Here is a 27,364-nt window from a genome sequence, read left to right on the forward strand (position 1 = left end):
CTACCCTAGCCTCTATCCAGGCTTTCAATTCAGGAAAAAAAGTGTTCCTGCATCTGTATTTTTTTTTTTTTTTTTGCTTTCAGCCTATGTCTCTATCTGGATAACCAAAACTATAAAAAGTTTACTATATAAAACTTACCTATTTTCTATTTCATGATTAACTTCCCTGCCCACAAAACTATAATGCTATTATGTAAAAACAATTTAAATAAAATTTGTATTGATAGATTTCAATTTTCTATCACCTAATTTTCTCCCTATGCCTTTCGGGGAGTCAAAGAGGGGAAAAAAAATCCAGAAAAAAAGCTTAGCAAAACTAATCACTGTATGAAGTCTAGCATCATTTGCAGTATTCAGTACCCATAATACCTTTTTCTGTTCCTCTGGAAACAATATCCTTCATAGTCCAGGGTGGGTCTCAGGAGCTAAATAATGCTTTCAGAAATCCTTAAAGTCCTTCAAATTAGCATTTTCCAGACTGAATGAGACAGCCTTTAAATGAGAGAAACTTTGGAAAAATATATCCCTGGTTATTCCCACTCTTAGGAAATTATTTTAAAAGGATAGATATTTACAAAATTTTAAAAAAATGAAAATTATGTCACACTTTCTCACTTTGCTACAAAATGTTACAAGATCATAATCCCTCCCTCAGAAAGAAAAAAACTGAGCAAGAGCCCCAGAAATGTATTAAGTGTTTAAAAGAAGACCATCCGAAGATAGGAACTCAAACATTTCTTAGCTCAGATGGAGATAAAATATTGAATTATCTTGCAACCTGACCCCAATGACTTCCAGATTTTTCAGAGGAAGTGAGCTTCCTTGTCATGCCTCTCATGATACTGCCAAACTATAGGAACCCTGATTGGCAGGAGAGACACAGATGGAAAGTTAAGATTATCAGCATGTTTTTGCTGAGCTTTCCAGTCTACAGATTAAGGAACACTAGAAAATGCAACACACAAATCTCAAGTCTTTTCAAAGCCTATTCATCATCTTCTAAAGACAGTGAGCAAAAGGAAGGAGAGGTTTGGGCAGTTACATACGTGGTCAAAAATGATGACAGGAACTAAGCGTCCCTTATCCTTCTGTCCCTTCACTGCCATCTCTGCCCTTAAATCTCACAGATCACTTTGAACTGTCCTTATTACTTTTGTTGTTGTCCAGATTCTTCATGACTCCATCTGAGGGTTTGGGTTTTTTTTTTTTGGTGGAGCTACTTAAGTGGTTTACTATTTCCTTCTCACTTTACAGATATAGAAACTGATGCAAATAGAATTAAATCATTTGCACTGGGTCATTTAGCTAATAAGTATCTGAGGTTGAATTTGAACTCAGGTCTACAGAAGTCCAGGCCCAGCACCCTATCCATTATGCCATCTAGCTGCCTTCCTCCTTATGTAATTATGTGGTATAATTACCTATGTGCCTCTAATTAGGGATAGAGACTAAACATATGATATCACTGGCATAGCAAACTATCACCACTTCCTAGCTAAGAAAACTCTCTCAATCAATGCAGGTGCACACTTTTATTATAATTTAGAATCTTAGGAAATTGCCTAAAGAGCTGATTTGAAGAAATTGCTCAGGATCACTTAACCAGTATGTTGGAGATGGGATTAGAACCGAGGTGTTCTGGATTCTTTGTCATATCAAAGCTGTCACCCAATCAACCTATAATATTGGCTAATATTGATTTCCTTGGATTCCTACTGGCACCAGGTGACCACTAACCAATAGGTTTCTAAACCTTTGTGGGGCTGGGCTTCCAAGCATTAACTATAATCTTTGTGCTGTGAATAGGGATAAGAGTAGACTCTGGAACAACACTAGAATTCCAAATTATCTGCTACTCCTTCTCGCCTCATCAACTTTCTGCTAACAAACTACAGCACACAGGTTTGGTTGCCCACTGCCATTTGCTTAACCTAAAAAAAAAGTGACCCTGATGCATTCCCAAAGAAGTCAAACCTGGTATCTGCCTCCATGCCTGGGTACAGCTGACAGTATCCCTGACTGGTGAATCTGTCTTCTTTAAGTTTGATCTAGTTAGAACCAATATCAGATTAGTTTAATTTTGTGACACCAACAGTAGGAGCAAGTAGGGAAATGAAAAGCCAGGGAAGGCTCTGACAATCTTCAAACTGCAGCTCTTTCTGGGGTTTCCCCTCCTATCATTCAGTGGTGGATGGCATGGCTCTGGTTTCTGTTCTTCTAAGGCGGGCGGGCATATATTGTTATGACATTTTGTTGTTAAGTTTGTCTTGTGTTAAGTTTGTCTCAGAAAGCAAGACCCAGAGCACAACTCAGAGGGGAAGTGAGTTGGCCCATGAGTCATTTCTCAAATAATTCACATAACAACTCAGGACCCTAACCCACCCCAATCACTGAGCAAAACTGTCCAGTGACAAACAGTCCTATGACAGCTGATATTCTTCCACCCAAAGTCTGCCGAGTAGGGCAATGGATACCACACGAAGTCTCTCCAACCTGTCTCTTTCCTTTCTCATCACCAGGTGAAGGCCTGCACTATTACTACATTACCACTTCTCCTTGATCTCAAGGATTTGGAAAAGAAAATTGACTTAGCATGGGGGTGTGTGCGTGTACGTACACACACACACACACACACACACACACACACCCATTCTTCTGTTCTAGAATCCAGGATCAAAAAGGTAAATATCTAATTGTGTAATTCCTGGAATGACTGTTAAGGCCGGGCCACCTTGGAGTCAATCTCAGCCTGATGGGAGTATCTGGTTTAGAGTACAAACTCCAATGAGACAGACATCCTCCCATCCGTCTGTCTCTCCCAGTCCAGGACCACATCCAAATCAGCAATTAACAAATGCTTTTAGTCTAGTCAAGTGTCACTAGTGGAAGTAGGATTGTTTTTAATACTATAAGAATACAAAGCTTAAAAACAAGAATCATAATCTCTTAACCCAGAAATGATCACACCATGAAACGGGACAATGTCATCTTCTTTGTGGTAAAACCTGAAAGAATGGGCTCAATTTGCAGGGAGAAAGTTGATGACCACATAGGAGAAGGCTGAACTCTTGTTTTCATATTGAGGAGAAGAAAGAAGGAAAGATAAGCAGAGGGAGGGTAAGGGAGGACAAAAATAGAGGAGGTGTGAAAAGGGCAGGATTGGAAAAAGGAGAAAAGAAAGGGGGATAAGAAAAGAAAAGAAACAAAAAGGAGAGAAAAGAAAAAAGGAGAGAAGAAAGGCAGGAGAGAAAGAAAAGGAGGGAATGAACAAAGAAAAGGAGAAAAGGGGAAAAAGAAAAATGAAAAAAGAAGAAAGAGAGAAGACAGGAGGGAAGAAAAAGGGGAGATTAAGAGAGAAGAATAGAAGAAGAGGAAGGAAGCAACAAAGAAACAAGGTAATAGAATGACTCCCTTCCCCCCAAAGTTACTGGCACAAACACCATAAAGTGCAATTTCCTTCCAGTTTAAGAATTTTCTCCATAAGTCCCAATAATTAATATATAACTCAGTTGCCTAATGGACAAAAAAGTTAAGTTTTGTTCTGGATTCTAAAGCTAGGGAGTGTCACTGGTAGGACTTGAACCTGTCTTTCTGACTCTTAGCCAAACCCTCTCCTCACTCTGCCATGTTGCCTCTTACCAATACCTCTTTTACCAACTGAGCCTAAGGACAAAGAAGCACAACACCAGGGGTTTTTGCTCCCCAGACTTTTTTCCTTTGTGGTCCATGATCCTAGTCTTGCAGTCTGCTGCCACCAGAATGAATAACATTAATAAGATTCAGTTTCATAATATTCTTTTTTTTTAGGTTTTTTTTTGCAAGGCAAACAGGATTAAGTGGCTTTCCCAAGGCCACACAACTAGGTAATTATTAAATGTCTGAGACTGGATTTGAACCCAGGTACTCCTGACTCCAGGGCCTGTGCTTTATCCACTATGCCACCTAGCCACCCCTAGTTTCATAATATTCTTAAGAATCCACCTCATTGAAGCAGCTAGGTGGTGAAGGGGTTAGAGCACTGGCCTTGGAGTCAGGAGTACCTGAGTTCAAAGCCAGCCTCAGACACATAATTACCTAGCTGTGTGACCTTGGGCAAGTCACTTAACCCCATTGCCTTGTTAAAAAAAAATCCACCTCATCCCAAAGTATTTTACCTAGAATGCCACAATCTATTCAGTCAGATGGATTTTCCACTTAGGGTTATTTCCAAGTGGCTTGAATAGTACCTGAGGATCTTAAAATCATAGAATTTAGAGCAAGAAATGACAATAAAGACTACCCTGTCCTGCCTTTTCTGACAGTTTACAGAGGTAAAAAATGATACCTTGATAGACAAGGAGATTTCCCCAAGGTCATACTATCAGGCCAAAGAAAAGCTAGGAATCGGAACCCAGGGTCCTCTGTTTCTGAATTAAGGCAGCCAGGAAAGACAAAATTTCCTAGCTCCAATGTTTCCTTTTCAAAGGGGTGTCAACTTTCTGCAAAATGAAAATAAATTATTCTTATTAAGAATGTGTGAAGGGGGAGGTAGAAAGCAACCTTCAAGTTTTCCCAAATGGGATTTTGATGTGAAGCCACTCTGGAAACTTTGTTAAATCTGTTGGTGGTTCTTTATCATCTGTCATACGAGGTGTGAGTTCCCCAACCACTGCAAGTCAGCAAAGTGTGAAAGCAAAGTTTTATGAGGAAGGAGCTCACTTGTGATTTCTAGCTACAGCACTTTAATTTGACATTTTTTTCCCACTTCTGCCCATCCCTACAATTGACAAATATTCCCAAAGCCATGCCCATCAGCTGGGTTTTTCCAATTCCTGTGCATCCTTTTCTTAAATCATTTCTATGCTTCTTGTCAGTGGATTGTCAAAAGGATCAACAATAGATTTAAAAATGGAAACATTTCAAGATGATTTCCCGTATGGATCCCAGGTCCTTCCCTCTCTGAGCAGGAAAGTGACGGTTGCTTACTGTGATGGCTCTGAAAGGACCATGAGCTTGAGTCAGACTCACTTCTCTCTTCCTGCCCATTATATTAATCCCTGAATAGCTGGGACAATTCAACAAACCTTTTCACTAAGAAACTACTGTGTGATGGTCCCTCTGCTAGACAGTGGGAGCATAGAGACAAAACAATGGAAGACAGTTTGACTTCTGCTAAGTGAAAGGAAGTAATGTAATCCACCTCAATTGGATTTATGCCCCTTCTTTCCTGAGAGCATGCTAGAGGATAGCATCTGAGAGAGAAGACCAGAGTCCCTCACTATTAGTGATTCTAATCACTCACTTTCCTATGAATACTAGGTGGTCTCTTTAAGTGAATACAAAATATGCCAAGTCCAGTAAAAATCTCATGGATATAGATATAGATATAGATATAGATATAGATATAGATATAGATATAGATATAGATATAGATATAGATATAGATATAGATATAGATATAGATATAGATACACATATTCTTCATCTGAGCCAACATTTGAATTCAAATCTTCTGATTCTAAATTCAGAACTTTATGGACTGCCTCACAAAGAAGAGTAGAAAGTGAAACACCAAAATTCCATAACAATGTATACCTGCCCTCTTTAAGAACCAGCACCCATAATCCACTATCATGAGTGATAAGAGAGAAACCTCAGACTACAAGACCTGCAGCCTGGAGATTGTCAAAGCCTTCTCTGGCTCTTCACTTCCCTACTCCCCCCCAATGTAAGACTCACATCATTAGTGTTTTCTCTATCATAAAATTATATTGCATACACTTATCTATGGGAGAGACTGAGCAAATAGAAGAGTACATATAGTAAATGGTCAGGGAGGTCACTTAACCTCTCTCCATTCTAGGCAGCCCTCTCAGACAATAAATTGTACATGAGAGATCAATCATTACCATTAGAGTTCACTCTGAGAATTCCCAACTGCAGTGAAATGGAGTGATGGCAAGAGTAGAAAGTGAGCTGATTGACATTCAAGGTGTGGCATCATGGAAAGAATTCTGGGATTGAACCCAAGAAGATCTGAGTTCAAATTCTGTGCAACCTTGGATAAATCATATTTACCTTATTTGAGTTCCACTTTATAAGTTAGAAAATGAAGAGGCTGGGACCAGATGGAACCCCTTCAGGCTCCGAATCCTTTAAGAGGTTTGAGGTTAGATGTTAACTAGGTGGGTTATGGTTAAGTTTAGCAAAGGTTATACAGTTAAGAAGTAGCAGAGCTAAATTGGATTTGAACCCAGGATTTTTACTCCCTGGCCAATGTTTAACTCTGTATAACAATGTTTACTCTGCTTCAAATCTAACAAGTCCAACTTTATTGTCCATAATATGAATCTAACATGAAATACTGCTGAATGAATAACCAAGAATTTTATGGACCACTCAAACCTTCAGATTAAAGTTTCCACTACAAAAATCAGAAATGGACTATATGCAACAAAGTTTATAAATATAAATATAAAAGCAGGCCTTCACCAAGACTTGACCTTACAATCTGCAAAGACAATTACATTTCATCAGAAAGGTCTATTAATTCAAGAAGGCAAAGGAAGGCATGGTTCACTCTTCTTTCAGCTTCTTTTGCAGGTGCAAAGGAAATAAACTCATAGACCAAAGGATATAAGATGCATAATGAATTCTCAATTATCTGGAAGTAATCCACGGTTTTGTGAATTTTCTGTGGTATGCAGATGCCTATTATAGCATAATTAATTCCTCTACCCCTCCTCCCAAAAGGAAGAGGTGGGAGAAGAAATGATCACATATCAGCCATAAAATGAGTCTTGCATCAAATCACTTGACTATAGGAGAATTTCCATGTGTTTGAGTAATATACATGATAATAAATATTATAAAATATTATTCTGGTTTCAATAACAATTAATTACAATGACAGGGGTAATCCATCTCAAGAATGCTAATCCAATGTCCTCTCATTCCAGGTAAGACAAATGTCCTTCAGCAAAGGAGAAATTCTCTCACGCTTCAATCTGACCACATTCCAAAGCTCCATATAATTAATTGTATTTGGGATTATGTTATTTTAAACTCTTACTGCAGCTTTTCCTTTCCTCTGCTGCAGAGGGATCAAGGTCTAACCCATTCTTAAATATACACTGAATTGTAAAACACATTATGCTAACTGCATGGATAGCTTGATAAACTAATCATGCTCTGTCCAGTTTTAGTTGCTTTTCCTTATGTTTTAGGGACACAGCATTTTTTGACTCCAGCATGTTTGTAGTAGGGTAATAAAGAACACATATTACAATGGGTTCTTGATAAATTCCTTTTTGATAAAGCAGCAGCAACATGCACTCTCTGCTTAATTCAGGTGTCCTTCAGTGGGTTCTGTCTTGTACTATTACCTATTATTATGTACACTTTGGATCGCGGCTCTAAATTATTATTTCCTTCTTTGTTCAACAAATTCAACTCCACAAATGTCAAATAAGCACCACATGTGGAGCTAAATGCTGATCATAGGAATACAAAAGCAAGAGAGTTCTTGGCCATAGGAGGTTTACCTTCACATAAAGTTTGCACACAATTCAATATGATACAAGATAGGGAGTGATGGAGATAAAACAGAGATATCAACAAAGTGTTCTAAAACAATTTTAGGAAAGAGTGAATACTTTCAGCTTTATGCTAGTTGCTGTGGGGAAGGAGGGGAGACTAAAGTTAAAAAAAGCACAGTCCCTTGCTTCAAGGCACATAAGTGGAATAAGGATTATAATGGCATGGACTATGTCTAATTATCTCTTAATACATTCAGAGAAATTATATTCCCATATGTGTATATATATAAATACATATAAATATATACTAAGTATGCTACTCATATTAAGCATGCAGTGGACTAGGACTGGACCTGCTATTTCAATGGAGTAGGGAAAACACACTACCCAATGAAGATAGGCATCTTTTCTGCATCTTAGACTCTCAGAGAATTATCCAGAGGGCTGGGAGGTGAAGAAACTTTCCCTGGGTCACCTAGCCAGTAGATGTGGAAGACAAGATCTGTATTCATGTCTTCCTGGCTTCAAGTAAAGCCCACACTCTCTACTCTGCCACTTGGCACTGAAGAAATGATCTTCTAAACATGATCCTAAACATGATAATGTTATCAGGGTATTCTATTGCATTTATTTTTAATCAATTCCAACTCAGTCTTGGTCTTTAATAAGTTACAGAGAAATGCAAGATGGACATTAAACTAAATCACACAGGCATTCTCCTCCCCCTTTCCTAGAATACTTACCTCAAACCACTGCCCATGGGACTGCATTTTGAGAATGACACAGGGGTCTGGCTTCGAAAGGGCATCTCTGTCAGAAATACCCTTGCACGCCACTCGCAGCTCAACTTTTGTCAGACAGGGACTATTAAATATTCCCAGTGTATTGGCAGCTGATTCATAAATATTGCTCATCTTCTTCATTCTGTTTCATGCAAGAAAAAGAGAGAGAGAGAGGAAAAAAAGATGTGTCAGTCACAGCAAGCTTTGTCAGAGAAAGGAGACATATTCTTAGTTACTCTTCAATCAATTGACTGTTCAACAGGCAGTTCCAAAGGCTGGCAATATTTGTTATTTTACTTTCCACCCCAATGATGCAGTCCCTGAAAAAAAATACAGGAGTTTTGGCTCAGAATACTATATCCATCTGATTTGCATAAATTTGCATGTTAAACTCCAGAGTCTACAAAATAAAATTAATTAGTTCAGTCGACTGCAAACTGTAATCTAATTCCATATTACAGCTGGAATTGATGAGCAATATTACCAATTTTCAAGTTCCAGTTCTTCCATTTTTCTAGCTTATGACCTTGGGCACATCATCCAATATTGCTAAGTCTAGATCTTTAAAATGGTTACAATAAAATTTGAAATGCCTCCTCCTGAGCATTGATAGGAGGTTCCAATGAGTCAATATGTAGAAGTGTATTATGATAATGAGGATGAGAATTAGAATTTATATAGCATTTAAAAGTTTACTAACTTTATAAATGTCTCATTTTATTCTCAAGACAACTCCAAAAGGTTAAGTGCCAATATCTTCATTTTATAAATGAGGAAACTGAGGTATTCAGAGGTTAGGTGACCTGAACCTAGACACAGAGATAGTCAGTCTCTGAGGCTAAGTTTGAACTCATATCTTTCAGACTCTGCAGTCCAGCTTTCTATTCATTGCACCACTTTGGTGCCTAAAGATAAAACACTGTAAAAATAGACACTATGGTCCCCACTGTTCACTCTCCCATCTGCCCCTTTCCCTCAATGGCCAGTCACTCACTTGGTCAATCCTGATCCAGGCCATCATGACCTCTAACTTGAATTTCCACAGCCAACAACAACCTGGTTTTCCTGTCTCTGATTCTCTCTTCTGTCCAATCCACTTTCTCTAGTTGCTAAACTGATATTCCTACAAGCTCAGGACTGACCACCTTACTCCAAAGCTCTTGACATCTTGGCATCTGGTCTTATCATCCCTTGGATCTGAACTTCCATCTCCTGCCTACAAGTTTTTGCGTTGGTTGCCTGGAATACCCTCCATCTTCACCTTTGTCTTTTGGAATCATTAGTTCCCTTCAAGATCAATTTAATTGCCACCTCTTGGCAGAAATCTTTCCAGATTCCTCCTCCCCCTTTACATTCATTTGCATCTATTTGTATTTATTTCTCTTATAAACACTGGTTCTTCCAGTTGAATGTAAGATCCTTGAGGAAAGGAATTGTTTAGTGGGGTGAAAGAGCATAGAGATTCAAACCAAGAGGTCCTGGATTCAAGTCTCAGAAACAAATAAGACATTAAGCTGTGTGAGGGGGAAATGGGAGCAAATCCACCAGAAACTATTAGTAAGCATTGAGATCAAGATCTGTTGGTGGCGATAGTTGTTATTGGTAGTGTTGGCGGTGCTTGTGCTATTGTTCTTACAGTTGGTGGTGGTGGTTGTGGTGATGATTATCGCTTGAGGATGATATCTTTGATGTTGGTGGTAGTGTTGCTGTTGAGTCATTTCAGAGATGTCTTACTCTTTATAACCCCCATTTGGGGTTTTCTTGGTAAAGATACTAGAGGGATTTGTCATTTCTCTTGACAGTTCATTTACAAAGGAGGAAAATGAGGCAAAAGGGCTAAGTGACTTGCCCAGGGTCACACAGTAAGTGCCCAAGACTGGATTTGAACTCAGGTTTTTCTGACTCTAGATCCAGCTTTCTATCCTCTGCACCCTCCCTTCTATGAGAAGCCCATTAAATAAAAAATTGATTGGCATGTGCAGGGCTAGGGGACCCTGGACAAGTGACTTGACTCTGTTTTCTAGGGAACATAAACTCATGTGTTGCCAAGTGGATGCCTGCCTGAACTGGCAGGAGTGCCCTGTACATCAACACAACCACAGACCCAGTTCCCATCAGTTTGAATGCACAGCTCAGGGGACTCAGCAGGCACTTAGGGCTCATTGATTAGATGAGAATGGTCTTCTTCGTTCCAGTCAATTACATCCCCAAACCAGGCTGCGCCAACAGGAGCAAAAAGGAGTGGACTACTTAATGGGCATGAGCAGGGCAGAGCCTCCTCTCTGTCTGTCTAGCCCTGATGTGCTGCCTCAGGACTCTGACTTCCAGCTTGTTCTTGTTCCGGCTTCCCATTAAGCCTCCACCATAGCAGCTGCCAGAAAGCAGGTTGTCCAGGGAGAGATTTCCTGTCTCAGCTCTCTTAAGCTCATTATCTCACTTCTTTGGGACCTTTGGGGTCACTTCTCCCTGACCATGACTCAGAGATTGGTAGGGGAAAGATAAGACTCCAGCCCATCTCAGCCCAAAACTACAAACAAGCTCCAGAGATCGATATGGTCAGGTCCCCTCCTTTCCACTAGAGGCTCTCCAGACAACAACTTAATTAATTAATTGACATGGGAAATTTTGTCAAGTGACTTACACGATCTTATTTGTATTTCACAACAATCCTGTGAAGTCCTCAATACAGGCAATCATTACCCCCCATTCTACAGAGAAAGAAAATAAGATTCTGAAAATTCTAGTGATCTACCTATCCTCTATCATACACAATAAATGTAAGATGTCAGGTCCAAACGGACTGGACCTGACTCTAAACCCTCCAGTGTATTCTCTACACCATGCAACTCCACTTCCCAGAGTTTAGAGGACCAGACATAGTCTCAGAAATGGAAGAGGTTTCAGAATTCCTTTCATTCATTCCCCTATTTCTGAGTAAGGCACCCTGGACATAACCTTTCGGGGTGGAGGGGGGGAGGCTCCATAGACTCTCATGGACTATGGTTTCAATGCAGAGCTAAAGACTTCTAGCTTGGGGGGGTGGTGTCCCAAAGACCTGTACTCAAATCTAGCCTCTATTACTTGCTATATGACTTTGGGCAGGGTATGGGTGGAGAATAACCCTTTACTAAGCACAAAGAACTGCACTAAGAATTTTGCTAATATTATCTCATTCAATCTCCACAACAATTCTAAGAGTCAGCTGCTTTATTATCATCCCCATGATGTTAAGTGACTTGCCCAGGGTCACCCAGTTAACAACTGCAGATTTGGACTCAGGGATTGACTCCAGACACAGACCTATCCACTGCACCACCTAGATGTGCCCCTAAGCTCTCTGGGTCTCAGAATCCTTATATGTTAAAATGATGGGATTGGATTTAATGGTAGCAAGGTCCCTCCCTGTTCTGTGTCTATGTCCCTATGATCCTATGAACCCATTCTACAATTCTGCACTGGACAACCAAGTAAGCAAGGCATGTTAAGTCAAGGAAAACCAGGTTCAAATTTCAGTCACCGAAAAAGTCATTTCACCTTTCTCATTCAAAAAAAAAAATGGGAATAGTGTGACATGCATGGTGTACCCCATAGGAAAGCACTTTGCAAATCTTAAATTGCTATTCTATGTCAGGTAAGTGGTGGAGGGGATTGTGGGCTAAGATGCAAAATCAGGAAGATGTAAGTTTAAATCCTGCCTCAGACACTTGCTAGCTGGGTTACCCTAAACAAGTCACATAACCCTTGTCTGCCTCAGTTTCCTCAAATGTAAATGAGGATCATATTAATACACTGTAGAGTTGTAGTAGTTGTAGGGGATCAAGTTACATAATGCAAAGTATCATTTAAGTAAAACCCTAGCGTAACTTCAGACATGACGCTATCAGGGTTAGATGCATTTTCAAAGGATAGAATATACTGACAATTAGAGACATAGATATCCCTATGCCAAGTGAGTCTCTCTCTACTCCCCTGAAACATTATATAAACAGGACATGGGCCATAGATTTAGAACTGCCTAGGATATCTGAGGCCATCTGAGTCAATCCCTTCAAAACTCAAAAAGATTAGGTGAGTTACCCAAGATCACAAAGATGGGGAAAGCCCAAGGAAGGATTTGAACCCAGGTCTTCTGACTACTCTGAGTACAGAGCAGTATAATTTCCCTTGTACCACCTTGCCCACCTGTGACTTCTTATTACAGAACGTTAAAAAGTTCAAAATTCAAGAGACTTTAGAGTTCACTCTCACTTTACAGATGAGAAAACTACAGTCCAGAAGCCAGGAGCTTCATGACCTCACTTTCAGTCCATCCATATTTTTAATATGTCACAATCCTTTTCTGAAAAATGACCAGACTCTGCCTCACCAAAATATATTCTATTATCCAATCTGGTTACATTATATTATGACCTACCCATCCTTATGACCATTACAAGTATGACCCACCCATCATTTTCCCATCCAATATCTTAAAGTTGTGAGCTGACATGGGTAAGAAAAGCAGGATTAGGGGGACAGGGCTTTGTGTTATAATCAGATATCATTTAAAACCAGATACATTTGTATACAAATGTATAACCAGATGTATATCCCATTCATCAATAATATTGTGCTGCATGCTTATGAAATAAAAGCAGTAAGTAGCTCACAGAAATGACTCGAATTAGCATTACTTTATCATTTTTTCTTATTAGTTCTCCATTTTCTACTACCAGCATTGATGTCAGCAAGATTCCATGATACACTATACAAGTTTCTCTTCACACAGACATTAATATTTGTTTAAGAAGTATAAAAAACCTGGATCCAACATCAAAGTTTTCCTGTGGTCACTCTCCCTCATCACCCTTTCAAACCTGAGGCTATCTGTGCTTTCCTGTCCCCTGACCACCTAAAGGATACACACAGAACCAGCATGGCACAATTAAAAAAAGTTCTGGATTTGAAATCAAAAGACGACTTCAATTTCAATCCCCTGTTGTCCCAGTTCTTTCCTTTTGGACAAATCACTGAACTTCCTTTCAGCTTAGGTTGTTTCATCTCCAATATGAGGTCATTAGAACAGCCTAGAAGGAGTCTTTTATCTAAATCTATAATCCTTTCTCCCTTTTGGAGCACACCCTGGTCCCTGACTGTTCTTGTTCCATATCACTGCCTAGAAGGATGGAATACAGAGTATTCTAGATATTGGAGTTTTTCAAGGGCAGAAATTCTGGGCCAAAGGACTGTGAATGACCAACTCTAGGAATAATAATACATTTCTTCACATTAGGGTCTAAATAACAACAGTAGTTTAGTAGAGAGAAAAATTAGTGGGAAGGAATGGAGTAAGAAATTGGGGTAGATATCTATTAAAGCAGGCCTGGTCCAGTGTTTTAGGATAACTCTCTGCATTTTGCTACAAATTCTCAGATTATAGCTCTCCATCAACCTTCCCCCAACAACCAGTCCTCCAAATCCCTGCTTTGCTAAGGAACCAGATGACCAAAAAATAAATCCTGTTTTCAGAGATTTGCCCCAATTGGTGTTTTGTTTTTGTTTTTTAGTTTTTGCAAGGCAATAGGGTTAAGTGACTTGCCCTGGGTCACATAGTTAGATATTTATCTCTATAGTAGATAATGCTCTATCCACTGAGCCATTTAGTTGCTCCAACCTTCAATTTTTTTTTTTTTTTTTTAGGTTTTTGCAAGGCAAACAAGGTTAAGTGGCTTGCCCAAGGCCACACAGCTAGGTAATTATTAAGTGTCTGAGATCGGATTTGAACCCAGGCACTCCTGACTCCAAGGCCGTGCTTTATCCACTACGCCACCTAGCTGCCCCCCTTCAATTGGTTTTTAAGAAACTGTTGGCAATACAATGTCCTGAGTCAGAATTAGATCAGGATCCCAGGATCATCTCCCAGAGAGAATGAATGTCCAAAAATAGGGGATTTCTGATTTACAAGTTATCTCCTTTCTTCCTCTTCTCCTTCCTTCATTTCTTCTTCCTTCCTTCCTCCCTTTCTTCTCTCCTCTCTCTCTCTCTTTTCCTATCTCTTTCTCCCTTCCCTCCTTTCTCCCTCAAATCCACATGCTTTCTCCAATACCATAGTTACCAGTCACCTCTATTCTAGGAATTCCTCCACATCTCCAACCTCATCTTCAATACCCTCACTGAGATTTGAAGTAATTAGAAAACAGAAGACTGGACTTAATGAGGAAATGTGGGTTCCAATTTCATCTCAGATACTATCTGTGTGACTAAAAAGTAGCCTTGAACTTCTGTCAGTCTCAGTTACTTTCTCTCCAAAATAGAGGTGATGATCTCTTTAGCATGTTTCTCGCTAGGTTGCTGTAAGAATCAAATGCAATAATATAGCTAAATGGCTTGTTAAACCTTAATGCACACAATGATTGCTATAGTATTATTTCTAACATGGATTGCCTATATCATTGAATTGACATGAGGTCTATGTGGTCATTTTATCATTATTATGAATATCATGTCCTCCCCCCCTCAACTAGATTACAAGCTCTTTGAGGAGACCATGATTTCAGAGAACTAATTAGGAAAAGAGCTTCCCACACCGAGAGAGAGAGAGAGAGAGAGAGAGAGAGAGAGAGAGAGAGAGAGAGAGAGAGAGAGAGGGAGAGAGGCAAAAAACTCAAGATTCTGAGTGGTAAACATTTTGAGAGCAGGGACAATGGGGGAATTTGTTTTGCTTGACCTTGCACATTTGTTAACTGTGGTTTCATTTTTTCAGTAAAGGACGGGAGAAGGTAAGGAAAGAAAATAAACACTTTTTAACATAAAAATTAAATTAAAATACTTTGAGGGCAAGGATCATATTATATTTCATAGTATCCCTAGTTCAACTAATATTTTATTTTTGTCATTGTCACACCTGAAAGGGTACCTGCCACATAAATTAGTTGAATTTTGGATGACAATGCCAGTGATGGCGGCGGTTGTAGCAGTAGCACTGGACAATCTCAGAATCCTACCTTAACTTTACCTCTGCTGGGAATGGGTGCTTAAAGAGTCAGTTGGGCATGCCAAAGATACACTTCACCAGTTTTACAATCTTAACTTGGAGTAGCCATTCTATATGAAGCAACAAAACTGCTTGGAGAGCTATAAAGTCATCTCTGGCCATGCATCCACATACCTGTTGTAGTAGATTAAATGGATCATATATGTCTATATGACCTCTGGGCCTTTACACTCATCTGATTTCAACGTGGCTCCAAGTCACAAACATGGTCCCTCCTATAAAAGCAACCATGCAGATGGGTGACCTGCCACTCTCCTCCACTCAAGAGAGCAGAGGTAAATAGGCAATTTCACACTCTATTAACAGCCAGGATTAACATGGCCAGATTATCGATACATTTTCCAGGGGCTTCTTTAAATCCTTCTTAGTGCCTTTCATACAATAGTCATATTTTGAGGAGACTACTTGAAGAGAGAGCATTGTTTTGATAAAAGTTGACATTTGGTCCATTTTGGAAGCAAATTAAATCTAGCCTTTGCCAAAGATAATTTAAGTAATAAAAAGCACCATTTCAGCATATACACTCTTTATTTCTCTAATAGGACAAACTGATCCTGAAGCTTAATTAGTTTCTATGTTGAAAACAATGCCAGGGAGAGAAGGGAAACAAACTTAGCTCCTGGGGAGCCAACTGAGCAGAACTTGCCTTGAAACCGTTTTAAAAAAAATGAATGCATAAATCTCTACTTTTTGTATCATCATTCCAACTTCCTAAATTTTGGTCCCATTTTCGCAGGCAGATGGAGAACAGGAACTATATCTTCAGCATGACAAGAAAAGATACTGCCAAAGAAAAGCCAAGATGTGATTCTGACTTGACACATCAAGGAACAGAACCTACCATACCAATGCTTCCTGGTAGACCTTGTGGGGGAGTCCCAGTATGGGTAATTCTTTCACTGATCTAAATCATTTATTTATGTACATATAGACAACCTGTCTAAATACAACTTGACAATATATTATCTATATAGATAACTTGTCTGATATTTATTTGATAAACCTTGTGGAGTTGTCTGACATGCAGAGAATTAAATGCCTCACCTAATGTTACATGGTAAATAAATGTCAGAAGAAAGATTTGAACTCAGAACCTTCCTGATTTCAAACCCAGCACTCCATTCACCAGTGCCATTCTATCAGTGATTATTAATCCTGAAAACTAATTTTTGTGTCTCCTCTAGTGGATTCTTTCCTTCTTTTCCCAGTCCAGACAAATAGTTATACATTCAAATACAAGCCAAATTCAGACCTTGGACATGAGGAAAGTGAATACCAGATCGAATGCATCACAAGTCAATGCATGTTCCCCTGGAGGAGTCTATATTGATTACTCCCAGTTTAAAAAAAAAGACTATACTCTGAGACACACTGAATGGTGATATCAGTGATTAGAGGATTCTTAGCAGATTGTGAGATCACAAATTTTAAAACTATAAGGGACCGAACTATTTTATATATGGGGACACTAAGATCCATGGAGGTTAAATGACTTGCCCAAAGTCAAACAAGTAATAGTAATACTACAGAGAATGGTAGGTGAAACAAATTTCCACACTGGCCTCAACCCAAAATAATAAAATTGGCATTTATATAGCAATTTCAGGTTTACATAATGCTTTGCTAATATTTGAACCTCACAACAACCTTGGGAGATAGTATCTCCATTTTTTAAATAATAAAACAGAGGCAGAAGTTTAGTGATTTGTCCAAGGTCATATAGCTAGTGTCTATGGGCAGACTGAACTTTTGTCTCCCTGATTCCATGCTCAAGGTTCTATTCATTCGGCCTCCTAGTAAGATGAATCAATTAGGCCCTCTAACTATATATACCACTTGCTCTCCATGGCACCAATGGAAGGCAAGACAGAATTGCAGAATTTCAGAGTTGGAAGGAACTTCAGAGAACATTTAAGCCAGGGATTTCTGCCAAGGGAATCTGGATATTTATAACATCATTTGTGGATCATACAAAATTATGAACTTAAAAATTAGCCTGCTATAGTTGATCAAACATTTAATTAATTCACACCTTAAAAAGTTCTGGATTTACTGAATTTTGAGTCCTGACTATATGGTTGACATAGTAATGCCAGACCAAATTATTTCACCACCAGAGAGCTGGACATTTCCAGTCCCTTCTCTAGTTCCCTGAAAAAAATAGCTCTCTCTATAATGTATAATTTTTTTGGTCCTTCATTCTCTAAGGAGATCATGACATCAGGGAGGTGATGCCATGACAAGTACATGAATTGGAATTGAGTGGGGGGGGGTGCTGTGCTATGTCACCAGACTCACTTTCTCCTCCAGATTCATCTACATCCAGAGGTCAGATATGAATCTGGAGATTGCCCTGGATGTGAGGCAGTTAGGATTAAGTGACTTGTCCAAGGTCTCCAGTTAGTTAGCGTCAAGCATCTGAGGCCGGATTCCCACTCCTCTTGACCGTAAGCCCAGTGCTCTATCCTACTAGCCCTCTATAATGTACCTGAAAAGCAGTCATCTAGGTTCCCCTGAGGACCTCCAATGACATGGAGTCTATTGCCAAGCAAACCGTGGATCAGTAGGAAGAGCCCCTATCTGATTTTCCTTTCAAATGGCTTCCCTCTTCATCTAAAAGTCTTCAAACACTAAAAGACAGCTACTATATTCCTCACAAGACTTCTTTTCTCTAGGCTAAACATTCCCCTTTCTGTCTTTCATGAGCCTCATAGTCCTCAATCAGACAACAAAGGTATCCGTAGAACATTTTAGAGAGCATCGGTAAATTGATTAAAATGTTAGTCTATGTTAGCCCATATCCAATTTTGTGTTTCTACAGTTAATCCCAACCTCAAAATTCTTAAGGAAAAACTAACTTGACTTCACTTAGAAATAAAAATATTCAGTCCTGAGAGTTTTTTGTTTATTTGCTTACTTTTGCAGACTGTATCACACCTAAGTTGAAAATACAGTGGTTACTCACAATCTGGCCCCATTATGTACAGGCAAGGAAGCCTTGACTCATTCTGTTTCAGACCTGGGAGATTCATCCCTTCTTAGGTAGTTCTACTTCCAAGGACCCACTTACTCGTGTGAGCCCTGCCGAGGATATCAGATCTGCTTTAATTCCATTGTCCTTCAATACTGCTGAGCTCATATAATTCAGCCTCAGCCTCCACTGGGAGCAAAGAAGATGGAGGTGGACCACTGGAAGCAGATGTATCCAGTACTTTTTTAGGAAGATGTCAAGGAAAGGAACAAAGTCAGGTCAGGAAGACGGTGCCTTCCTGCATGCAGTTAACCTCTTCAGATAGGCTTCAAGAATGACTTACTTGAAGAAATGGAAGATAATGAAAGAATCTGAGATAACCAATAGATCAATCTACCAATGGGTTTAATGAACAATTACTATAGATTGAGTTCTGGGCCTTTTTTCTTGCTCAATCATTTCAGTTATCTCTTCACTCTTTGTGACTCCATTCTTTTCTTTTTTTTTTCTTTTCTTTCCTTTTTTTGCATGTAATTGGGGGGGAGGGTGTTAAATGACTTGCCCAAGGTCACACAGCTAGGTATTTCTTAAGTGTCTGAGGCAAATTTGAACTCAGATCTTCCTGACTATAGTGGTGATACTCTATCCACTGCACCACCTAGCTGCTCCCATTTGGACTTTTCTTGGCAGAGATACTGGAATGCTTTGCCATTTCTTTCTCTAGTTCATCTAACAGATGAGAAAAAGAGCTGGGTGATTTGCCTGTAGTCATACAGCTAGTAACTGCGGGGGATGAATTGGAGATCAGGAAGATGAGTCTTCCTGGCTCTTTATCCACTAGGCCACCTAGCTTCCCAGTCTATAAACACAGACATTGGAGAGAAGAAGGAAGGAAATGGATATAAATCAAGGAGAAAACCTCCGCATCCTGGAACCGATGAGGCAATCAAGAGCCAGTAGGATTGATCATTTCCTCCTGGAACTGCCATTTTAAGGACTGGCTAAGCCAGTCATGTTTCCTTTTTCTAGTCTCTTCAGGCTCCAAACCCCACTCTCTTTTCACTCTACAAGATGATTCACTGGTAGTCATTTTCAATTCTTCATTCGCAATCAGGTGCCAAATCGGAAGGTAATTTTGAATCAGCAAAATGTCTAAAATTTAAAATGGCTTGAAATATGCACTTTGATAAGCACATCTGGAAGCCAATCTAGAGCCTTGAACATAGGTGTTTTATGAATGCTTTTTTGAGCAGAGAAATGAGTAGAAGGCAACAGTCTGGCCTTTGGAATGAGGAATTGGGTTCCAATCCTGCTGACCTTTGGCCAGTCACTTAGACTCTTTTGTCACAGTTTTCTCCCCTGAAAAATGATGGGGTTGGATTAGATGACCTTTCAGGACTCTCCCAGCTCTAAATCTGTATTAATGAACTATTGCTATAGTTTGTTCTAATAAATATTTATCAGATACCTCCTGAGTGCAGGGTACTCTATCAGGAAGTGGGTCTATAATGATAAAACAGCAATCCAACACTTGGCATCAAGGAATTCTTAATCCAATGACATTTAAAAGACAAATATGGGGCAAGTAGAAGATCACCATCACCTACAAGGGGGAATGGCATGAGCAAGGCAAAGGAAATAAGAGGATAAAAGACACATAAAAGGCTATATAACAAGATGCGGGGAAGATTGAGATGAGATTTGTAGAGTAAATCAGAGGTAGACAGACTTTTCAAAGGTTTTTTTTTCCTTCCCTCTCTCCACATTTCTCAGAGAGAAGAGAAGTTCACCTTTGAAACTAGCTCAGAGGCAATAATCTGAAACCAAAATCTGAAGCCCTAGTCAGAGCCTCAGTTTTCCCTTCCTAATGATTCCTGGTCTTTGGACTCAAACTTTTGTAGACTGGCAATCACTACCAAAAAATCCTAGAGCTGTAAGGGACCTCAGATTCGATTTAATCAAATTCTCTCATTTTACAGTTGAGGAAAATGAGGCACAGGGAAGTTCAGGAAGTTGTTCAAGGTCACACAAGTGGAAAGAATCTGAAGAATTTGAACACAGTTCCTTTCAGAAGCATATTCAGTTTTTAGCTTTCCCACACCATTTAACCAATTAGTTACCAGCTTTCCAATATTCTAGGTCCAGAGCATCACTAGAACTTATCTTCCTCTTGTTTGTCCTTCACTACGTTGCCCAGATAATCTTGTGGTCATGTTGATGTGATCAAATGACTCTTCAAATCAAATATTGTTACCTCTAGAGAAGACATTCAGCTCCTCACTTATCACAATCTTAAAGGCTCTAAGCAGACAGCATCCATCCCTTCTGGCTTTATCTCCCCAAACTCCCCTTCATTGTTCCCAGTGGATTGAATGAGTCCCCGCCCCCTGTTCTCTTCCCATCTGTTTGCTTTGCTCACGCTGCCACCTGTGCCAAGAATGGACGACAGGACCATCTTCCTTCCTTCCTTCCAGACTCAGATCTCCTGCTGCCTCTTTCAGGAGCTCTTCCTCCATCTTCCCGAGCTCAAAGTCAGCATCCTGTCTTCTTCCAGTTCTCACTGTATTCTTCCTGAACTTCCCCTTTGTACTTCCTACATTCCAACAACGTCCCTATGATTTGTGTCAATATTGTATCCTGACTCACATAGACTTTTAGTCCCTTGAAGACAGGAACAATCTTTTCATCCTTATGCTCTCAGAGCTCAGACAAATCCTTTGCAGACAGTAACTGCTTAATAATAAATCCTAGCTAAACTTAGGACACAAAGACTACGTACCTGAGTCTACTATAGCAAAGATTTAAAATCTCAAAAATATCCTTATAGATTATCAAAATATTTTAAACATGTCTAAAGGCTGGGCATGCCTTTCCCATCATTTCATTCCCTATTCCCTCCCCATCACTGAAGATAATTCTCTTAATTGCCTCAGAAATACTCAGCAAATATTCCTTCATCACTTATTAAGCAACTATTATGAGCCCCATGTGAAGTTCTAGGAATAGAAAATAGAAAAACCATACACAGAGTCTTTACTCTCAAGTGGTTTTCAACATATAGGTACATATATACATAGATATATAGAAATATATATATATATATATACACACACACACACACACACACACACACACCTATGCATAAAAGAGAGACTGAAGGATGGCAAAGGAGAAAAAAAAAATCTTTAAAAATGGAGACTAGATCACCTTTAGCTGGAGGAAAGATGGAACCTAAACTGAGCTCTTAAGAAAATAAAGTCTTTCAAGTGATATAAGGGAAATACATTCTAGGACTAGACATTAATCAAGTATAGCTTGCTACAATAGATGGAGGTCAGAGAATTTGGACATGATTAAGGAACATCTAACAGTCTGGTTTGACTAGAATAAAAAAAGTATAAGGAAGGGGAAGGATACCATAAGCCTGACAAGTTAGGTTAGATTGTGGAAGTCCTTAAATGTCAGATGCAGAATTTTGCACTTGATTCTATAGTCAATGGGGAGTCATGAAGCTTGAATAGAGTAGCATTATAGCCATACCTCTGCATTAGAAATATTGTTGAAATATATATAAAGGATGAGTTTGAAGAGGGAAATAATGAAAACATGGGGGTTCAGAGAGGAGGTTAGTGAAATGATACAGGAGATTCCAATCTAACAGGAAAATAAGACACAAAGACAGACAACTCTAATACTAATCATCAAATGATCATTATATCAAAAGGCAAAAAATAAAATGCTATATGAAGTCTAAGGAGGAAGGTCATTATCAGCAAGGATGTCAAAGAAGGCTAGATGAAGAAAAGGTGGGTAGAAATTCAACAAGTGAAGAGAGGAAGGGATGGCACATCAGAGATAGGAAGGCATGAGGCAGAAAACTATCCAGAATTTAGAGTATATATTGTGGAGAATGTTAGGAGGCAAAACTAGAAAGATGGGGCAGTAACCAGGCCAGACGACCATGAATAACAGCCAAAGTAGTTTGAACTTTTCTAGATAGATAATAGTGAGCCACTGTGGGTATTTGAGCAAAGAATTAAATCTATTCATCGTGAGAAAACCAATCAGGGAGTGGTACAAAGGATAACTTGAGGACAGAGAAGAGAGACAATAGCTATGGAAAGGACAGGTCAGACACTATGAATAACCGTCTTCGGCCTGGCCCTGAGATTTCACAGATGAGGATATTTTCTACCAATAAGCAGATTCTCTGAAGCTTATGGTCTGAGACAGTTAGCAAGTACGGTCAGGGTCACACACAATTATATGTTAGCTGAGACTCCAAAGTACAGTTTCTTCACTCCAAGGTCAACTCTCTGTAGGTGATAGCACACTGTCTCTTGTTAACAGCCCAAGGGGATGGATGGAAATGAGGGAACAAAGAGATACTGTAGATTAGGAATCAATAAAGCCTGGTAACTGGATATGAGAAGTAATAAAAGAATGGAGAACCATGGATGAATGAGTGAATGGCAATGCTGTAGAAAGAAAGAATGAAGTGAGGAATAAATTTTATGGATAGAGATGATCTCAATTTGGCCTTTCCTGATTTGAGATTGCTAGTAGGATATGAAATGGGGTTGTCTTATGAGCAGCAAGAGGTGGGCTGGATCTGGAGCTCAGATGGAGAGACTGAGATAGACAATTGGAAGTTTTCTCTCCAAAAGAGGGAGCTGGATCTGGAGGAATGAGTTAGATGAGAGACAGATAGACACAAAGTTAGGGGGGAAACAGCTCTTCTAACTAATCAGGAAATTCAATTAGCATCCCCCACTTAAGAGGGAAGCCATAATTTCTCTCGAAAGCAGTCATCATGTTCATTACATAACACTCATATTAATTTTACACCCCTCAAATGTCACCCTTTGTTAGAAGACCAGTTGGATGGTTAAATTTAACAGGATAATTTTAAAGTCTGACGGAAGTTTTAAAAATAAAATTCAACCAAAATATCAAAGGATGCAGTTATAACAATCCCCATCTCTCTCAGCAGCCTCCTTCCCCTTCCAGCCCACCCCTTCTCTGCACCCAACAGTGCTATGGTTCCTGAATGGAAGAACCCAAGCTAAAATAATGTTTTATTATTTTTCCACCAAAATAATTTCTCCCAGTTTCACAAGCAACTAAATTTATCAAGTAGAAAGATCAAATCCTAGGCTTCCTTTGTTCTCTTATTTCCCTTTGTTGATATAATCACTGGTTTCAGGACCTCCCTGGATGTCATGTTACCAGGAAACTGGAGGTTTACAAAATTCATTTCGAGTCTCTGTTTCAGGACATATGGCTAAATTTTTGAACAAGTAAAATTATTTTTACGTTCACCAGAAAATAATAGAGTCTGTACATGTAGCAGAGGGTCCATTTGCCTGATGAAATGCTGATGACACAACCAAGTTAAAGGATCCTCTGAGGTTCAGAACAACATCATAGCAGTTTCTCACTTTATTTTTTTAACATTCTCCAGCTTTATTGACAGAAGGCAACATGAGGAATGTAGGGAAGGAAGAGAGAGGATGGCACGTGGGTGAACCAAACAGACAGACACAATAGAAATAGAAACAGTTCTCAGGGACCCCAAGAGCAACCCATCTTTCCAAGATCATTGAATCAGAAGCTAAATGAGAGGACTTAGGAGAACTGGAGTCATTTTATTTTGCCAATGGGTCATTTTATTTTACTATATTAAAATAAAACTTGAGAATAGAACCTTCTTATTATTCCTCAAAGAGAAGAAGAATACTCTGGTAACTGCACTATAATGATTTTCAGGAAACAACTCAATTTGTATATATGAAGTCTTTTTTGAACAGATTTGATGGACTTGAGTAAGTGAAGTTCCCCTAGGGCCTCTTCAAAGGAACACTTTATAACAAGACTTACATAATATGAACCTGAGGCCATAACAAAACAGAAAATATGTAGATAAATATGTGTGTGACAGCGAAAGGGAAGGGGAGAGGAAAGGAGGAAGGGAGGAAGGGAGGGAGAAAGAAAGGAAGAAAGAGTGACAAAGACAGGATATGTGTATGTGCATTTATGTGTGTATTCTAAAATGAATACACGCATGTATGTCTATGTATATTTGCATATATGTTTATATATAAAATCAGACAGAGACTTTATTGAGAACATTATTACCTTTCCCTTTGCCAGCTGTCTTAGCTCAGGCTAGCCAGATCCTCCACAAGGGAGAATGAGTTTGTGTGTGTGTGTGTGTCTGTGATCTGTGTATGTGTTGGAATACTCCACATAGAACTGGCTCTGGGTAAATGAACTAGTGCTCTGGTTTAACTCTGAAGAGTTTACATTTTGAGACAACACAGATTCCTGAATAATCGCCTTGACTGAAGGACTGTGTCATAGACATTTGGTGAATGAGCCAGGAATTGTCTACACACACAGTCGATCGGTCAGTCAATAAGTATATTAAACTCCTACTATGTTGCAGGCACTATGATAAGCACTGGGAAATTCCTGCTTGCAAGGAGTTTCCATTCTTTCAGGAGAAACAGCAAGTACATAAATAAGTAAATACAAATAAAAGGTAAATTGGGAAGAAAGGACATTTTCAGGGAAGGCTCCACGTAGATGTAACTTGAAAAGAATTTTGAAGGCAGACGAGATTCTAAGAAGCTGGTGGTGAGTGAGTGGTTCATTCTAGGCATGAGAGATGGTCAACACAAAGACACAAAGTCTCAGAGATCAGTTTGGCTGAACCAAAAAATGAAGGGAGGGAAGTAATACAAAACAAGGTTGGAAAGAGTAAGTTAGAGAACCAGTCGAAGGACTTAGGAAAAAAAGTCAATAGGGGAGTTTGGTTTTGATTCTAGAATTAATAAGGAACATTATTCAGTAGGGGAGTGAAGTGGTCAGATGTGCTCTTAATGAATTTGCTTTAGCTGAGTAGAGATTGGATTGGAGAGGAAAGGAATAGATATGGAGACTAAAAATATTTGGAGAAAATTGCAATTATCCAGGCAAAAGTTACTTAAGATCTAGATTAAGGTTATGGTTCTTTGAGCAGAGAGAAGGAGATAGATGGGGCTATTTTCCTTTTTAGTTCATCCTTGGGTACCATGGAACTGTGTCATAAGTAAAATACTTTTCTGAACAGGCCCCAGTGATGTTTCACCTACTAAATCCCATCTAATATAGAAAAATTTATACCAATATATTTTCCAAATTCTCCTTGTAATATTGGGGAGTGTCTGTCTCTAGTAGTAAGGATTCAACTAAATAGCATTTATTTTGAAAATCATTATATGCCTACTACAAACAACCCAAAGCACAAGGTTGAAGGTGACCAAAGGAAGCATTTCTGATTCTATTAGAAATGAGGAACTCCTAAGGGGAGTGGATCTCCATTCTTCATTGGAACATTTCTGATAATGGGGAAGGCAGTGATCTCGAGGCAACTTATTCACTTCTGGATGGTTCAATTAGGAAGTTTTTCCTGACTTCCAACTCAAGTTCTGCCTCTGTACAACTTTCATCCATTGCTCTTTGTCTTATCTCCTATGGTTGGGCAGATTAAGTGTGATCCTCTTTAGAGATGCCAATATACTAAATACTTGAAGATGGTGGTCATATCAATTCAACTCAATTCAACAGATTATTTTAAAAATACCTAATGCGCTCTTCATGCTAGGAGTTTGGGATACACAAAGATAGTCGGTCAACAGGGCTTATTATATGCAAACATTATACTAAGCACAGAGCACAATAAAAAAAAAGTCATCCCAATCAACTACCACCTGCCTGACACTGTGCTAAGTACTAAGGATGGAAAGGCAAAGATAGCCTCTGCTCTCAAGGAGCTCACTGAGAGAAACAGAAAATGAAATGAATGACTATGTACAAACAAAATACATAGGATCACAGGCTCTAATCTCAGTGGGAAGGACACTGAGATTAAGAAAGATTGAGAAGGACTCTTCTGCAGAAGGCAGGACTTTCACTAAATCTTGTTGGAAAGGTAAAGATGAGGAAGAGGGGCATTCCAAGCATGGGTCATAGCTAGAAAAATGCTTGCAAGTTGAGAGATGCAATGTTGTGAAGGAGAGATGGTTAAGAGACCAGTGTTGCTGAATTAAAGAATGTCTGTCATAAGGTTTCCATTTCAATAAGAAAAGCAACATGAGAGCTGCTAGGTGGTGCAGTGGATAGAGCACTGGCCCTGGAGTCAGGAGAACTGGAGTTCAAATCCACTTGCTAGCTATGTGACCTTGGGCAAGTCACTTAACCCTATTGCCTCACAAGAAGGAAGGAAGGAAGGAAGGAGCAAAATGGAAATCACTACATATATTCATGATATACACAGAATAAAGTCAAAAATATACTACTAGGAGGATGTTACACGTGCACAGAAAAATACAACACAAGTTGACCATGAAGAAGGCCAAGGACTGATCAAGTGTTGTAGGAATATGTAAGGGAAAAGCAGAGAGGGATATGAGGAGAGAGGAAGGAGAACTTCAGCCAGTCTATGAAGGAAGACAGGGAATCCAAACGGCAGAAATACAGAGGAAGTGATGAATTGTAGAGGATAAGGGCTTAAATTCATCCTATGTTATTTATTATGGAAATAAAACTGCTTGTTTGGTTGGTTTGTTTTTGAGCAAAGCCTCATTAAGCCTGAGACCATTGAATTTTGAGTTAGAAAGAACGTCAGAGATCATATAATCCAAGTTCTGTACTTTAAAGATAATGAAATGAAGGCCTGAGGGGGTACAGTTTCTTATTGAAGCTCACCCAGGCAGGAAGCATCAAAGCCCAGATTCCAACCAGAGTCCTCTGAATCCTAATCCAGTGGTTTTGCCTATATATCACTTCAGTTCCTACTGGGAAAGAAGCTCTGAGATCCATTCCAGTGAGCAATCAGTTCAAAGTCCACTGGGATAGCAGTAGGGTAGAAAACACAGGGAAGAATCAGAATCCACCACACTTTTCTCTTCATCCTTTGTTTCCTTAAAACTTTATCATGTATTCGCCAGAATAAATGACCAAATGGCAGTATATTCAACTAACATTTTATGTGTGCCAAACACTGTGGCTAGGTACA

The 27,364-nt window shown here is 39.3% G+C and overlaps 1 protein-coding gene across 1 annotated transcript in view; it reads right to left on the minus strand.

The window, feature by feature from the left end:
• CPNE4 (copine 4) overlaps positions 1–8,440 on the minus strand; it is a 340,001-nt gene extending 331,561 nt beyond the window's left edge. Inside the window, exon 1 of the mRNA XM_074195809.1 lies at positions 8,261–8,440. Coding sequence (XP_074051910.1) covers positions 8,261–8,440 — 180 coding nt within the window. The remainder of the gene's footprint in view (positions 1–8,260) is intronic.
• Positions 8,441–27,364: the final 18,924 nt, after the last annotated feature.

The sequence above is a fragment of the Macrotis lagotis genome, chromosome 7, assembly GCF_037893015.1.
Source record: "Macrotis lagotis isolate mMagLag1 chromosome 7, bilby.v1.9.chrom.fasta, whole genome shotgun sequence".
NCBI classification, from domain to species: domain Eukaryota; kingdom Metazoa; phylum Chordata; class Mammalia; order Peramelemorphia; family Peramelidae; genus Macrotis; species Macrotis lagotis.